General features: G+C 41.6%; 1 protein-coding gene across 4 annotated transcripts; it reads left to right on the top strand.

Annotated features, from left to right (window-relative positions):
• Nucleotides 1-1,203: 1,203 nt before the first annotated feature.
• INTS14 (integrator complex subunit 14) lies at nucleotides 1,204-14,584 on the top strand. Of its 4 annotated transcripts, none has more exons than XM_075044626.1 (12): nucleotides 1,204-1,251; nucleotides 1,693-1,962; nucleotides 3,340-3,447; nucleotides 5,265-5,420; nucleotides 7,353-7,471; nucleotides 7,907-8,049; nucleotides 10,379-10,471; nucleotides 11,551-11,695; nucleotides 11,950-12,083; nucleotides 12,183-12,301; nucleotides 12,683-12,748; nucleotides 13,719-14,584. In XM_075044626.1, exons 2-12 carry the CDS (start codon nucleotides 1,741-1,743, stop codon nucleotides 13,968-13,970), a joined length of 1,557 nt encoding a protein of 518 aa, XP_074900727.1. In that variant the 5' UTR covers nucleotides 1,204-1,251; nucleotides 1,693-1,740; the 3' UTR covers nucleotides 13,971-14,584. The 4 variants fall into 4 exon arrangements, with proteins under 4 accessions (XP_074900727.1, XP_074900730.1, XP_074900728.1 ...); XM_075044627.1 differs by lacking the exon at nucleotides 1,204-1,251 and adding an exon at nucleotides 1,310-1,492; XM_075044630.1 differs by lacking the exon at nucleotides 1,204-1,251 and adding an exon at nucleotides 1,365-1,578.
• The last annotated feature ends 110 nt before the right edge of the window (nucleotides 14,585-14,694 follow it).

Here is a 14,694-nt window from a genome sequence, read left to right as displayed (position 1 = left end):
GATGCCTCTGCTGGCGGAGTTCTAATACAAGAGAGGGTCAGGTGTGAAGGACATATTACTGGTGGAATGGCCAATCCTGTTTAATACCTGCAATCCCTAAGAAGATTAAATAGTATTGTATAGATTTGGGTCTATCACCGAAGCCAATATCTTTGTCTGCTACTACAGGTTATTCTCAGTATGAGGGCAGGCAATTATCTCCATTACAAACTACCAGATGAAAGCACCAACTGTGAGACACGTATCATTCTCACGGCAGCTAGGGAAGAAAGCAGCCAGGGTAAATCACACTGCTCCTCTGCATGGAGCAGTGGTCACCTAAACAAGACAACTTGCATGTAGCTTCGTTGTGAAGCATCTCTTATGGGCGACAGGCCAGAGAAGCAGCTCTGCTGGACTTTGCCACAATATGAGTCTACTTTGCAGTGCCAGAGGGAGGTTGAAAACTTGCTGTCTTCTGGAAAAATCCCTCAGCTCCTGCACCACAACGATGGAGGCAGAGGAACCTGCAGGGCCCTGTGGGCAGGCAGTCCCTTGCTGGCAGACCAACCCGAGGATGGTGTCAGTAACTCTTGTACCAAGTGGCACCGATATGGTGCACCTCCACAAAGGAAGAAATAACAACGTTCCTGGTCAGAGATTTAATGGTCATAAAAACCCAGTAAGCAGATTTATCCCTGGAAGTGTCCAAGGCCAGGTGGGACGGGGCTTTGAGCAACGTGGTCTGGTGGAAGGTGTCCCTGCCCATGGCAGGGGGGGTGGAACCAGATGATCTTTAAGGTCCCTCCCAACCCAAACCGTTCTATGATTCTACAAAAACTATGATTTGATGATTTTAAAGCAAACTGTTGTCTGAATGGACAGTTTTGCAGGGGTATAGCCAAGCTTTGCAATGGAGTTTACTGAACTCCCCCATCCCCACTGCCCCATGTGCAGACCAGGGAGAAGGAGGCCCGCCAGCCGACGGGGATGCTTTTTCACAAACTCTTCTCTGTGTATAGCAGTCTTTTTTTTTGTATCGTGGCAGTACTTTTCCACAGTACTGCCATCTAACTGAACTGCTTTCCCTAATCTATGCACTATCACCCACTTCTCCTGCTGTTACTGACGAAAAACCCGGTGTCCCCCCCCTCCCCCGCCCGCGGGGAGGCCTTCTGTGGGAAAGGCTGCCCGGCCCCTTCCCGCCTCGGCCGCGGCGTTCCGGGGGGGACGGTTTCTGCGACGGACCCATGGCGGCACGGCGGGCTGGGGGTGAGCGCCACCCTTTCCCTTCCCCCTCTCGCCTCGCTCCCTTCCGAAACACCCCGAGCTGTCCCCGGGGGAGGGCTCCGGGGATAGGCCTCGCTGAGGGGGGAAGGCTTGGGAGGGAGGGCTGGCTCCCTACTGGGGGTCCCCGGGCCTCTCCTCGGGCCTCGGAGTGCCACTGCTGCTCCCGTTCCCCCATCGAGGCTCAGCCCTGCCCGCGCTCGCCGTTTCCAGGCCTTTACAGCCGGTCGGATATGCCGTGTGTGGTTCAGGAGCAGATCTGTTGACTTAATCTGTGTTAAATCTCGCGTTTGGGGGTGCGGGCGCAAAAGGGTAATTGTCACTTCCCCCGCCGCACAGCGGGGTCCGTGTGAGAGGGCGAGATGAGTCGCTCCGTAACTGCGGCTTTGATACCATGTGTGGCCTTTTTCTTCCCCCTCCACGCAGGGGATCACTGTTCTCCGTGGCGACGGTAGCAGAGAGGAGCAGTTCATCATGCCGACGGTGGTGGTGATGGACGTGTCGCTCTCCATGACACGGCCGGTGTCAGTGGAGGGATCTGAGGAGTACCAGCGGAAGCACTTGGCTGTCCATGGCCTGACTATGCTGTTTGAGCACATGGCGACCAACTACAAGTTGGAGTTCACGGCCTTAGTGGTGTTTTCGTCGCTCTGGGAGCTGATGGTGCCCTTCACAAGAGATTACAACACGCTCCAGGTAGGGTGCATGAAACACAAAAGCAGTAAGCTATCAACATGAAACAAAACCAAAACCCCACGCGTGTTTCCAAATCATGGTGAAATTGTGTGATTTCATATCATCCTGTGCACAACATCTTGCATTGAGTGTTTTATCCTTGTTTTAAGGATAGGTGAAATCAATGCATTTGAAACATTTTGCTACTTCACAAATCATACCTTTGCAGGTAACCACTGGAGTGTGGCTAATTAAGTTAGAAGTGGGGATGGAGCTGCCTGATGAAGCTCTTAAAGTGGTTCTGTGATGTTCATGTTTTTGTCTGTAGTTATTGATTTGCTCTTGATAGATGATGTAGTAGACAGGACCATTTAGAAAGGTTTTGAGCCAACTGATTTGGTAGAGAGAAGGTGCTTTTAAGAGTGTGTAGCAGTTGAAGCAGGGTGAGAATGAGAATAAGTGATTTCAGGCCTCACGGATATGATGGGAAGTTGGGAGAAAATGAAAAGGAGAAAGTCCAAGAGGGAAATTTCACATGAATGGAGTAAGACACTGAAAGTCTCTGAATCCCCTAAAACTTGTACATACGTATCTGGTTATCATGTGTAATATCAGGACAAAATGACACGTTGCTGTGACAGGGCACCATGTTTTAGGTTTATCCTTTGTGGGACATACAGATTTTAAAAGATATTCTTTGTTATGTTTACTTTTTAGCAGATGAATGCTAGTGCATTCTCTTTGATTTATTTTTGCCTCGCTAAGAGTTCATCTGAGGAATTTCTGAAAGCCAAGAATCCAGCCAAGCTCCTCTGGCATGTTAGTTTTACAGCTGCACCCTTCTTAGGATGCTGTGCTAAGTGTGAAGTTTTCATTTTAAAGAGAAAAGTTGGTTTATGGTTATAGAAACAGGATGTAGATATGAGGTTTTGGATTCTTTTACTCTCTCTGCCAAAGAATTTTTGTGAGACAAGCTCCTTGTGGTCTACTTTCTTAATCTCTAAGAAGTTAAAGTTGCTCTGACCCCTGGGAGGATTTTCTAAGCTGTATGTTTCATGCTAGACCTTGCTTCAGATTTTGACTTTACTGTTTCTTTGAGACATGCAAAGGATTTTTCTTCTCTTAAAGAGCTGTGTTTATAACGTTACAGTTCCTTCAAAGTCAGCTGTCATTGTTGTCTCATGATATGGTTTATTATTTCTTGCACCTTTCTTTCTATTTTTTTTTTTTAACTTTGCAGGTCATATGTAAGAACATAGGACTTTGCATTGTGTAACAATGCAGTTGTGTTATAATGCAAAGCAAATATACTGACTTACCACAGAACGTGAATAACTTTTTTATGTTTCCTGTTAGGGATATTTCACCCAGCAATGACAGTGGTGTTTGTCTTTATAGGAAGCCCTAAGTAATATGGACGATTATGACAAAACCTGTTTAGAGTCAGCGCTTCTGGGCGTTTGCAATATTGTCCAGCAGGAATGGGGTGCAGCAATTCCTTGCCAGGTATGACTGATTTCACTATACTTAGGCTCTAGCATATGCTTAGTACTCCCTGTAAGTTGCAGATGGAAATGTAAATGTAATTTGAAAACTTTGAATACTCTCAGGCACGCTGGTGCTACAAGAAAACAAAGAATTAGTATTTTGGATATATCTGGAATATGAACAGAAGGTGGTCTTTATTAAAATATTCAGCAGCAAAAAACCCTAGACTGCCTTCTGTCCAGTGTGTTATTGTAGTGGAGTGGATTATAAAATCTGGCCCAAGAGTACTATTTTGCAGGCTTGACATTTGATCTGGATGCAGTCATCTGTCCCAGGAGCCTCAGTTGGTTTGAAAAGGGTATAGTCACACATACAGTAACCTTTCTCCTCCAGTACCTGATGGTTTCTAGGGCTTGTAACAGCTCCAGGTCTCAAGCAACAGCATGGGACTACTGCTGAGTGTGTTTTGATCTGTCTTCTTTCCCTAATGAGTCATTCGGCATGCATCTGCTCACACTCCATTCAGCCCTTGCAGCTCTCAGCCTTCTCAATTTGCTGCCTCTTAAGGCAAAGTCTGCTTTTAGCCCTCGGTTTTCTGACACACTTAAGAGCCTGTTGGTCTTTGGGTTAGTATTTAAGTTCAGTAATTTTGCAGCTCAGTGAGCTAGGAAGATGTCTCAAGCAATATTCCTTAAGGAGAAAAAGGATAGAGGTTTATTGGTTAGGCAATGCTTCATAATCTAACAAGGGTAAAAGGCACCTTGGAAAAGCAGGCATTCAAAGCAAAGAACTAGGAAGATGTAAAAACCAAGCATAGATTAGACCTCAACAATTCGGTCTCTCATTTGTGTCATGGCTCATTTTACTGGAACTTCAGGTGATGGAGCGATGAAAGGCAGCGAGCAATGTACTGTGCAGAATCTTGCAATAGTGAAAAACATTACTGGTGAGCAACAGTTCAGATGGTAACTGAAGAGACTGCAAAAGAGAGATTGAGGATGAAGAGAGAATACAAATCTGGATGTAGCAGATATACATTGAGTTTCAATTGGATTTTGTTTTCCTTACCCCTCAGCCAAAATAATGCCTGCTGTTGCTGTGCAGTGTTGAAAGACCAGCTATTTTACTCCTCTGGAAATAACTGGGTCTCAGCCGAGTATAAATAGTTCCATTATTCAGCGTAACCTATTAGTGCAAGTTTCCACAAGGAGTGACTTTGGACATGCAACTGAATGGAAAAATGCATATTTTTTCTTTAATAGTTCTGCTGCAAAACATGAGCATACTGCAGCTGTATTTATTTGCAGAGAATTAGGGTAATTAATACTACCTTTTGTATGGATTCTGTGACTTGTAGTGGAAGTTGGATTGCCCTCCAGATTCTGCAGAAGAAATGGGCTTTATCTTCCATCTGAAAATAAACCTGAAGTTCTTGAGTCCATCAGCAGCAGGATGCTTTTCTGGCTGTATAGTCAGTGTACTTCTAGTGTACACTTAAAAATAGCCATGTTTATGCACAGCATGGTGTGTTTCTGGCTATGAAATTTAAATTTTAGTGCAATTGCCTAATTACAACAAGATGTATATTTACCATGCACGTAGTTTACATTGCAATGGTTAAATCTTCAATTCCTCATTTATGTACCTGTTTCTGGAAATTTTACTCGCAATTCTTTCCCCAGCTCAGTGGAGGAAATCCCTGTGTGAGCAGGGATTTTCAGGATAGAAGTGCATGCCGCTAGGAAGACTACTGAAGGGTGTTGGTGGATAGTTGCCCTCTGCAGATAGAAACGTGTTTTGGCTTGGAAATGCTAATCTATCCTCTTTCGTTCAAGGTTGTTCTTGTCACTGATGGCTGCTTGGGGATCGGCAGAGGCTCCCTACGGCACTCACTAGCTACTCACAACCAGCGAAGTGAAAGCAACCGGTTTCCACTGCCTTTCCCGTTCCCATCCAAGTTGTATGTCATGTGCATGGCAAATCTGGAAGAGGTGATGTCTTTAGCACGTACCTTCTTCTCTGTTGCATTGGGTAATTGTCCTGGTTTCAGCTGGGATAGAGTTAACTGTCTTCCTAGTAGCTGGTACAGTGCTATGTTTTGAGTTCAGTATGAGAAGAGTGTTGATAACACTGATGTTTTCAGTTGTTACTAAGTAGTATTTAGACTAAAGTCAAGGATTTTTCAGCTTCTCATGCCCAGCCAGCGAGAAAGCTGGAGGGGCACAAGAAGTTGGCACAGGACACAGCCAGGGCACCTGACCCAAACTGGCCAACAGGGTATTCCATACCATGTGACGTCCCATTTAGTATAGGAACTGGGAAGTGGGGGCAGGGAATCGCTGCTCGGGGACTAGCTGGGTGTTGGTCGGCGGGTGGTGAGCAATTGCCCTGCGCATCATTTGTACATTTCAATCCTTTTACTACTACTGTTGTCATTTTATTAGTGTTATCATTATCATTATTAGTTTCTTCTTTTCTGTTCTATTAAACCGTTCTTATCTCAACCCGTGGGTTTTACTTCTGTTCCCGATTTTCTCCCCCATCCCACTGGATGTGGGGGAGTGAGTAAGCGGCTGCATGGTGCTTAGTTGCTGGTTGGGGTTAAACCACGACAGTAATTAATGGTCTTCTCTGAACTAATGATCAGGTCAGCACAAAACATACTTTGATGTTCTTGTGCTTAGCTTTAAAGTTTAGTTGACATTCTGGTACTTAGTGTTAGTTATTTGATGAAATGTAACTGTAGTATCTTTTTAAAAGTTTATTATTGCACTATTATTATCTACTACTATTGCATTATTATAATAATCTTTATAAATCATGTCAGTTTCTCCCTGGAGAATATTATGCAATTTTTATTTCTCTGTTTATATTATTACCTTTACTGCATTAATTACATTGAATGCTTTTGGGGGCTTTTCTTAATCTACAATTAAATTCTTGAATAAATTATTTCTATTGCAAAGATGCTTGACACTTAAAACAACAATAGCTTTATGTAGAAATGTGAGTGAGCAAAATTGTAAAGTCTCCAAGCCAGTGTTTAAACCAACTTCCCTTAGTTTTGAAGGAAAGGAGACTGCTTTCTTTCTCTTTGGGTACCTTTGAAAATCTCAATATCAGCTTTAAAAATCTTCACGGTAGTTAGAATTCTGTTGAATAAAAAATGTTTAAAAAGAAGCCTATATAGACTAAAGTTCCTTAGATTAAGTTTTCTTGATAGCATTGCTTTTGACTTCACACCTACATTCTTCTGTCTGTCACAGAAGGATTTTCTACTTAGGCATGCAACAGATATTTCAGCTTCAAGGTCTCTATCAAGGATGATCCTCTTGATTAAGCTGATGGATTGAAGCATTGTTTACACATCAGAATAACTGGGAAAATGTTTAAAATACATCTTCTATTACTGATAAGTTTAGGTAATTTCACAAGCATTCTCTAAGAACTTATCAAAAAGAATTATATTTGCCTTCCCTCCTAAAAATTATATTATACTGAAGGAGCTGGAAATTTAGCATTACCAATAAAATATTATACTAGTTAAGGCATTCCTGTGCACTTGAAGACTGAGAGCTTCTGGGATTTTCAGTTGCTTGAATCTGCTTTCGAAGCAGAACCTAACATGATTGGGAGTTGAACTTGATCCTTATGGGTCCCTTCCAACTGGAGATATTCTATGATTATTTGTTACTAGGCCAATGCTGCATCTGATCTAATATAAATGCAACATAAAGAGTACATTGCCTGGGAGACCAAGAATGTTGGTTTATTCAGAAAGGAGTGAGATAACAAAAAATCATGATAGCATCCAATCAGATGCTTTTTGCTGTGTTGTGTACATTTTCTGAAAATGTACTGGTTAATAAAAAGAGAATAAAAAGAAAACTCAACAAAAGCATTTCTCTTCTATTTTTTTACAGCTTCAAAGCACAGATTCCTTAGACTGCCTGGAGCGGCTAATAGATTTAAACAATGGGGAAGGGCAAATTTTCACCATTGATGGACCTCTTTGCCTGAAGAATGTACAGTCAATGTTTGGGTTAGTAGACTTGTAGATAATATGGCTTTGTGAAGGTTTCCAGTTAGTATCTGTAGAGGAAAACAAATATAATAAGAAATCTGAGCATATGAGGTGTTCTAATTAAACTTGTTTTCTTTTAGTTTATGATCTTGTTGACTGATTTTTAATCTTGACTGGTCTTCACTGGTTAAGGTCAATATTTATTTTAATCATTATGTAGCCAAATCATAGCATCTCTTTCTGATTGGCAGATACTAATTTCCACAATTATTGTTAGTTTGCCATCAGTGTGATAATATGCTGCTTTGTTTCATAATTTAGCACTGCTAGAAGTATTGAATTAATTGTAGTAAAAAATAAAAAGTTTGGGGAGCTAAGTTAGTGTGCTTTAGACAAACTATTTTCATTTGATATGTATTATGTTTTCCTCCATAATAACTGATCGTGTTCTAGAAAGCTAATAGACCTGGCTTATACACCATTCCATGCTGTTCTCAAGTGTGGCCACTTAACATCTGATGTGCAAGTATTTCCCAGACCAGAACCTTTCATTATAGATGAGGAAATAGACCCCATCCCTAAAGCAATTAATACAGGTAACGAATCTTTGGTTGCTTTTTTACTTAAATCCATTTTATTTTTACCTTTTCACTACCACCTCTTACCCTGTATAGTTACTGTTTCATCCACTTTCTCTTTGCAAGGATCAATCACTGACTGTGTAATTTTTTTGGTATATGTGGCACCAGGGGGCAAGAACATCATCCTCTTTCAGCCATGTGTACCTGGTAAAAGGGCTGGAGTAGGCAAGAGGCACTTCCAAAGCTCAGGGTGCCAATTTCTGGGGGCAAAGACTGTGGAAGATGGCCACGGGCTGCTTTCCATTAATATCCTCGTAAGCTTCATGGAGGATAGGAGAGGTGTGTTGAAGAAGGGGCTGCATTTTGTATTAGAGTTGCCTTTATCAGAAAGGCTCTGTATTATCAGGTGAGACAAACTAGCATCTTTCTGGAGGTTTCTTCAAGGAATCCACTAGGAGTAGAGCTGAGAAGATTTGGTGAGGCAGCACAAGTAAAGGTTGAGATTTATGAAATCTCTGTCTATGGTTTGTCTGTCATCCTGGCACTTCTTACCAATACTAAGTTATTTTTAAAAAACAACTGTGAAGAGAAAACCTTTCTCAGCCCTCCCATTAGTGGACACTGCACCCACAAACAGCAGGTAGTCTGTAGATAGTCCATGACTGTGACTTGCAAATGGCTAGGTGTGTTTCTTGGAGAGGATATGCTGAACTTCATTGCTTTGCCTCTAAGAATTAAGTTTGAACTGTAACGTCAAAATTGCTCTCAGCTCCTCAGCAGTGCCCTTGGCCACATGCATTTTGTTGTTCTTTCCAGTCAGGCAGTAAAGTGCTGTCGCTCTTGAGCTCAAGGTTGGCACCCTCAGTGACACCCCAATGTGGCTAACTCTGCAAGGGAGCTGATGGGAGTTCCTGCTGGCTTTGTGCTGTTTTTCTTTTTTTGTGAGTTTCTAGCTCTACTGGCAATTTCATTTCCTGGATCTGTCCTGTAGACTTCCTTTTTTCAACAGAATGTGCACAGCTTGTGAATAAGGACACAATAGTAGTAAAATTTTGCAAGGAAGTGAACTGCAACCCGTAAATTACTGCCACCAAGATTGCCTTGATTTGTTTGTTGTTTTTTTTTAAATCTGCAGGAGGAAAAACATTGCTCATTTGGGGTGTGATTGATCACTTGTTATTTGTAGCTGCACACTGTTTAAATAGGAATGAGCACCTCTGTACCAAAATAGCAAAAGCAAAGAAAAAGAGCACGCACTGTGTCTTGATGAGGGAGGTTTTGTGTTGCATTCAGTCTTAGAGTTCCTCCTATCATTCCAAAGATGGGAATTTGGCATGAAGGAAATTTTGTTCTGTGTGCATTAAAATGCAGTGTATGGTGTGCTCAGCTCTTGAATTCCTCCATGGCTTTAATCAAGTGTTTGTTGTTCAGCTATGAGAAAAACCAATTGAATTGCCTTTGGCCAGGTCCTTTACTTGGACTGTCAAGGAGAAGACTGTGCTCCCCAGTTCCAGCTGCAGTAGAGGTTGGAAATGCATTGGATTTCTAATTGTGCCGTACACATATGGACCTGTGTCCATAGCTAGAGCACAACATGTGTCACCATGCTTTGTGTAGAGAAGAGTACACAAAGCAGGTAGTCTCTACACCTCTGTCAGTGTAGAGCTGGTCAAAGGCTAGTCCTAAGCCACACACCAAAACCTTCACACAGTTGAGAGACATGAACCCGATATGACATTTCCTGCAGCCAAAAGTGAGAAGGAAATCAGACAAGGCTGAGCATGAAGGATGTGGCTGCCTCAACCTTTTACCAGCGAATGTCCACAACTCTGTATGAGATGGAGCTGCATTTAAAATTCCAGTGGGCATATAAAACTCAAGAACCACAACTCAGTCTTCCCAGTCCTGGGAACATGTCCCACCAGGGCTAACCCTGTCAGAGAGTTGATGGGAATTCCTGCAGGTTCTGTGATGCCAGTTTGAAGTTAGTAGATTTGGTTTAGTCCTTTGGCTTCTCTTTTTTTGAATTTATAAAATGGCAATGGATTGTGTACAGTGTAAAAAACAATGTGCACAATTCTGTATTTGTCTAGCAGCACAGTTCATGGACAGCAGTATGTGTGTGACGAAAGTTATGTTCTCATCTTAAAGTGTCATGGTATTATGTGTGAATTTTTTTATCTTATTAACAGCTAGACACCCCAGTCAAGGTTGGGACTCTGTTGTGCTACCTCTAGTCACTGCTTCAGAAAACTTAGTGGTGTAAGAAGTGGTAATGTTAAATTGACTCTGAATACATTTCAGCTATTTCCAAATCTGACTTAAACCTGTTGTCTCCCCACAGATCTAGAAATTGTTGGGTTTGTAGATATAGCTGACATTTCTAGCCCTCCTGTCTTGTCCAGACACTTGGTACTGCCCATTGCACTTAACAGAGGTGAGCAAGTTTTGTTTCTTTTAGCAAAAACTGCTTTAAGCTTCTTGTGTAATGTCTGTGGTGGTTTAGACTAGAAGCACAGGGTTTATGCTTTATCAAAATGCCAGGTGTCTCTGAAGACATGTTTGTGTGGTTACATTAAAATTAAAACCTTGAACACAAGCTCTTTCTTTTTTTGAATACTATGTTCTTTAGAAAGTGAATAGAGGGAACAGTGTCCTTATAGCATTATTATTAATAGAACATGCTAAACTTAAAGCTAAAAATAGTTATGGGCCATTAAATATGTGGTGCAAGATGAATATTTAATGCCTGCATCTAATTGGTTCTTCGAATGATTTGTTGTTGTGAAAAATCTGATCTTAATCGCAACTAGATTGCTCAGTTGTACTTGAGCATTAATTGCTGCTCATTGGGGCCAGATATATATGTGTCTATACAAATGACTGGTGTAGGCTTTGAGGATGGTTAAACCTATTGCTGACTTGCAGCTACTTGAGTGCATCAGCCTGTGGTAAGAAGGACTTCCCCTTTCCTTTTGTCATGGTCATGGAGTGGAGCAAAGAGACAATGAGATTTCTCTTGGTAAAGAAGCGTGAAAGATCCAGATATGCTTTCATCTCTGTATCAACACTCTTATCCTGCTAGACCTTTCACCTTAGAAGATATTAACAGTTAAGTCACAGCTGTATTCCAGCTGCTAAAACATGGTAAATTTCTCATAATGTCTATAAATTACATAGGAGAGGAGGACTTGAAATTCAGGATGCTTTTGGTCCAGAAGCAGGCATCTATTTGTTGCCAGATTCTTGGTGCCATTTCATTTCTAGTTTCTTCAAAGCTGAGGTTTTATTTGCAGTTTTTTGGTAACTCTGTTTTGTGAGTAGGATGCAGTGGAATATTTATATAACATTTTAGTGCCACTTTACCCAAACAGTTCATTTAGCAGCTGTTCGTTCTACAAAACTCTTAATTAATTCTTGCATGGCAGAAAATACAGGGTGGTGTCATGGAAAGGGAACTAGTATGTTCAAATTTATTCTTATGTTATCTCTTTGTTTGCTTTTATTCTTCCCCAGAAGGTGATGAGGTGGGACCTGGGATCACAGATGACACTGAAGATGAGAATTCAGCTAATCAGATTGCTGGGAAAATCCCCAACTTCTGTGTTTTATTACATGGCAGCCTGAAAGTGGAAGGCATGGTGGCTGTCGTCCAGTTGGGGTATGGAGCTGGATGTCTGCCTGAAAAATCTATTACTTTGCTCATTTATGCTTTATTTATATATTATACTTATTTATATCTGTATTCTGTACAGAACTCTGCACTGCTAGAGAAAGCTGTGGATTTGTAATTGTGGATATGTTTCTGCCAGTATAAATTGCAAATAGTGAGCCTCTACACAGTGGGAGGGAGGCAAATTCTAGGCAAAGAGGGATGGAAGATTTTCAGCCTTCGGGATTTGCTCTTTTCAATAGGCCAGAGTGGTACGGAATGCTCTATTCACAAGCTGATAGCAAGAAGAAATCAAACCTCATGATGTCACTCTTTGAACCTGGGCCTGAGCCCCTTCCATGGCTAGGGAAGATGGCACAGCTTGGACCCATTTCAGGTACTGGTGACGTTCATTTGAATAACTCTTGCACATTCAGTTGTGTGAATGACCTTGCCAAATCTTAGTTAAGTCTGTTTATTTTCTTTTTTCTCCCAGATGCAAAAGAAAATCCTTATGGAGAAGATGACAATAAGAGCCCTTTTCCCTTGCAACCCAAGAACAAGCGCAGTTATGCACAGAATGTTACTGTGTGGATTAAACCAAGTGGCCTCCAGGTAATGATACAGGTTTTGCGCTTGATGCTTTACTTTGATCAGCAGTAGCCATCTTACCAGCAAAGCGGAGTCTGTGTGTGTCTTGTCCGTTTAATGTAATTGCTTTATTGCTTTTCTTTCATTTTTATAAACACTCCCTCTTTAAAATGTCATGATTAAAATGCAATCAGAAAGCATAGCTTGTTTAATGAAAGCTGTGTCTCCAGTGTAGCATCTGGCTTAGTTTATTGGATTTAGTATAATTACTGCTTATGTTTCAGCCTTTGTGTGCTGCAGTCTTGTCAATGGTCAGGATAATTTATCAACAAGTAGTTGAGGATTTTTTTCTGCAGCTTCCCCAGCAGTTGCCAAGATTTTTAATATTTTTTTTCTTTTCTGCAGACAGATGTACAGAAGATCTTGAGAAATGCAAGGAAACTCCCTGAAAAAACTCAAACCTTCTACAAAGTGAGTAACTTTTCAGGCCAGCCCAAGTTTGATCCATAGTGATAGTGGTGCATTTGACAGAGGAACACATACTGTCTGCGTCTGCGGTATGTTCTGTGCAGGCTTGTAGGGCTCTGCAAAAACATACGTGGTTCTGTAAAGAAAGAGACATCCTGGGTCTATTTTACAGACTAGTTAAGGTGAGACAAGGGGTCTGGTTTCCCTGCCACCACATTCTCTGGCAGGGTGTCATAGGCATGTCATGTTTATAGGTGCCCTTCACAATCCCTGCTACTTCCATGGTGAACTTCTTTGCACAATTTATGCTCTTGTCCAGGCAGAAATAAACTGAGGGATCAGAGAGGAATAGGAACACAGATGTCATTCTGAGTCTGAAAATGTCTCCTGCATTTTTTCTACAACTGAAGCAGAGAAAGACAAAATTCCAGGCACATTTGGCCACATTGTAATAATCCATAATCCAGACTGTAACTGGAGGTAATCGTTGTTCCTCTTGTAAGCTTAGTGCTGAAGCAGTTTGTTATTGTAGCCCCCAGAGACTTCAGGAACGAGTACCGTGCCTAAATGCACATAAGCACTCGTCAGTTTATAGTGAAGAAAAATCAATATATATACATCTTGCTGGACACTGTGGTTAAAGGCAGTAGTCAGTGAAGCCTAAGTTGGAGGCAACCCCCAGCTGGGACACATACTAAACAGGCAGGTACAATAGCTGAATGCACAAAAGGGTAAAGGAAGAAGTGGAGATTTATAGGAAGGGATCAAGGGAAAACCAACTGTTTAGTTGTGCCACTATTATCTGCAGCCCTGAAGTATTTTTTACCTCATGAGCAGCTGGGCAGTTTCCAGCAGCTGAATTGATTAGTCAGGTTATCTTTCTCTATGTGAATAAGCTTGCCTTTAAAAAAAGAAGAAAACCACCTTTTATGTAAAGGCTTACAGTGGCTTTAAAAGTTTTCCTTCTTTGCAGGAACTTAATCGTTTACGAAAGGCAGCTCTGGCCTTTGGCTTTTTGGACCTCTTGAAAGGCGTTGCAGACATGCTGGAGCGGGAGTGCACCCTGCTTCCTGACACGGCTCATCCTGATGCAGCGTTTCAGCTCACACATGCTGCTCAGCAGCTTAAAGTGGCAAGTACTGGAGCATCTGAATATGCTGCCTATGATCATAACATTGCTCCACTGCAGACAGACTTTTCCAGTAGCAGCACTGAAAGAATGTGAAGTCTCCATTTTGGGAACTTCTATAGATTAAGAGTCAAGTGGATCAAATTTTCTTGTCCTGTTTACTTTCTAGGGCCTGTTTTTAATTACTGTTTGGAGAACTTTGTATCAAAACGAGGTCCCTTACCTGCATCAGTGCTCTCTAAATAAATGTAGATAGTTTGTGGTGGCTTTAGTCGGACCTGGAAACTGTGGAAGGTGTCCCGAAATCAATTACGGTGTTGGATGATGGGTGGAAGTTATTCAGTACATGTGAGGAGAGAAAGAAAATGCCATTATAGGCAGCAGACTGCTCATGGCCTTTGGCCTCCCCAAAATGCAGTTACTACATAACTGAACTCACTGGTAAAAGTATCCTAAAAGGCAGCTACTATACTTTATAGACTGACTTCATTAGTCCAAAGAAAACATGCGTGAGAATCACTGTGCAAGATCAGATACACAGCTAATTTCAGGGTGTTGTTACTAATTTTATGCCCGACTTGAAAGCCAGTCTGTACTACCATAATGAGAGTTATCACTTGCATTGCAGTGCTTATGCTTGTGAAAGTAACTTAAATCTTGTGAGACGTTTTTTATTTGTGTAATATTAATAAAGAGTAATAATTCATGAAAATTTCAGTTGGATTTGTTCCATTTTCATAGCAACTAGCCTGTGTGGCCTAAAACATTGACCTGGTGAAGGCTTGGCTCCCAGCTGTTTATCACAGGAGTTAAATAATAA

This window comes from Buteo buteo, chromosome 13 (assembly GCF_964188355.1).
Source record: "Buteo buteo chromosome 13, bButBut1.hap1.1, whole genome shotgun sequence".
Lineage (NCBI taxonomy): Eukaryota > Metazoa > Chordata > Aves > Accipitriformes > Accipitridae > Buteo > Buteo buteo.
This window is presented reverse-complemented; position numbering and strand designations above follow the sequence as displayed.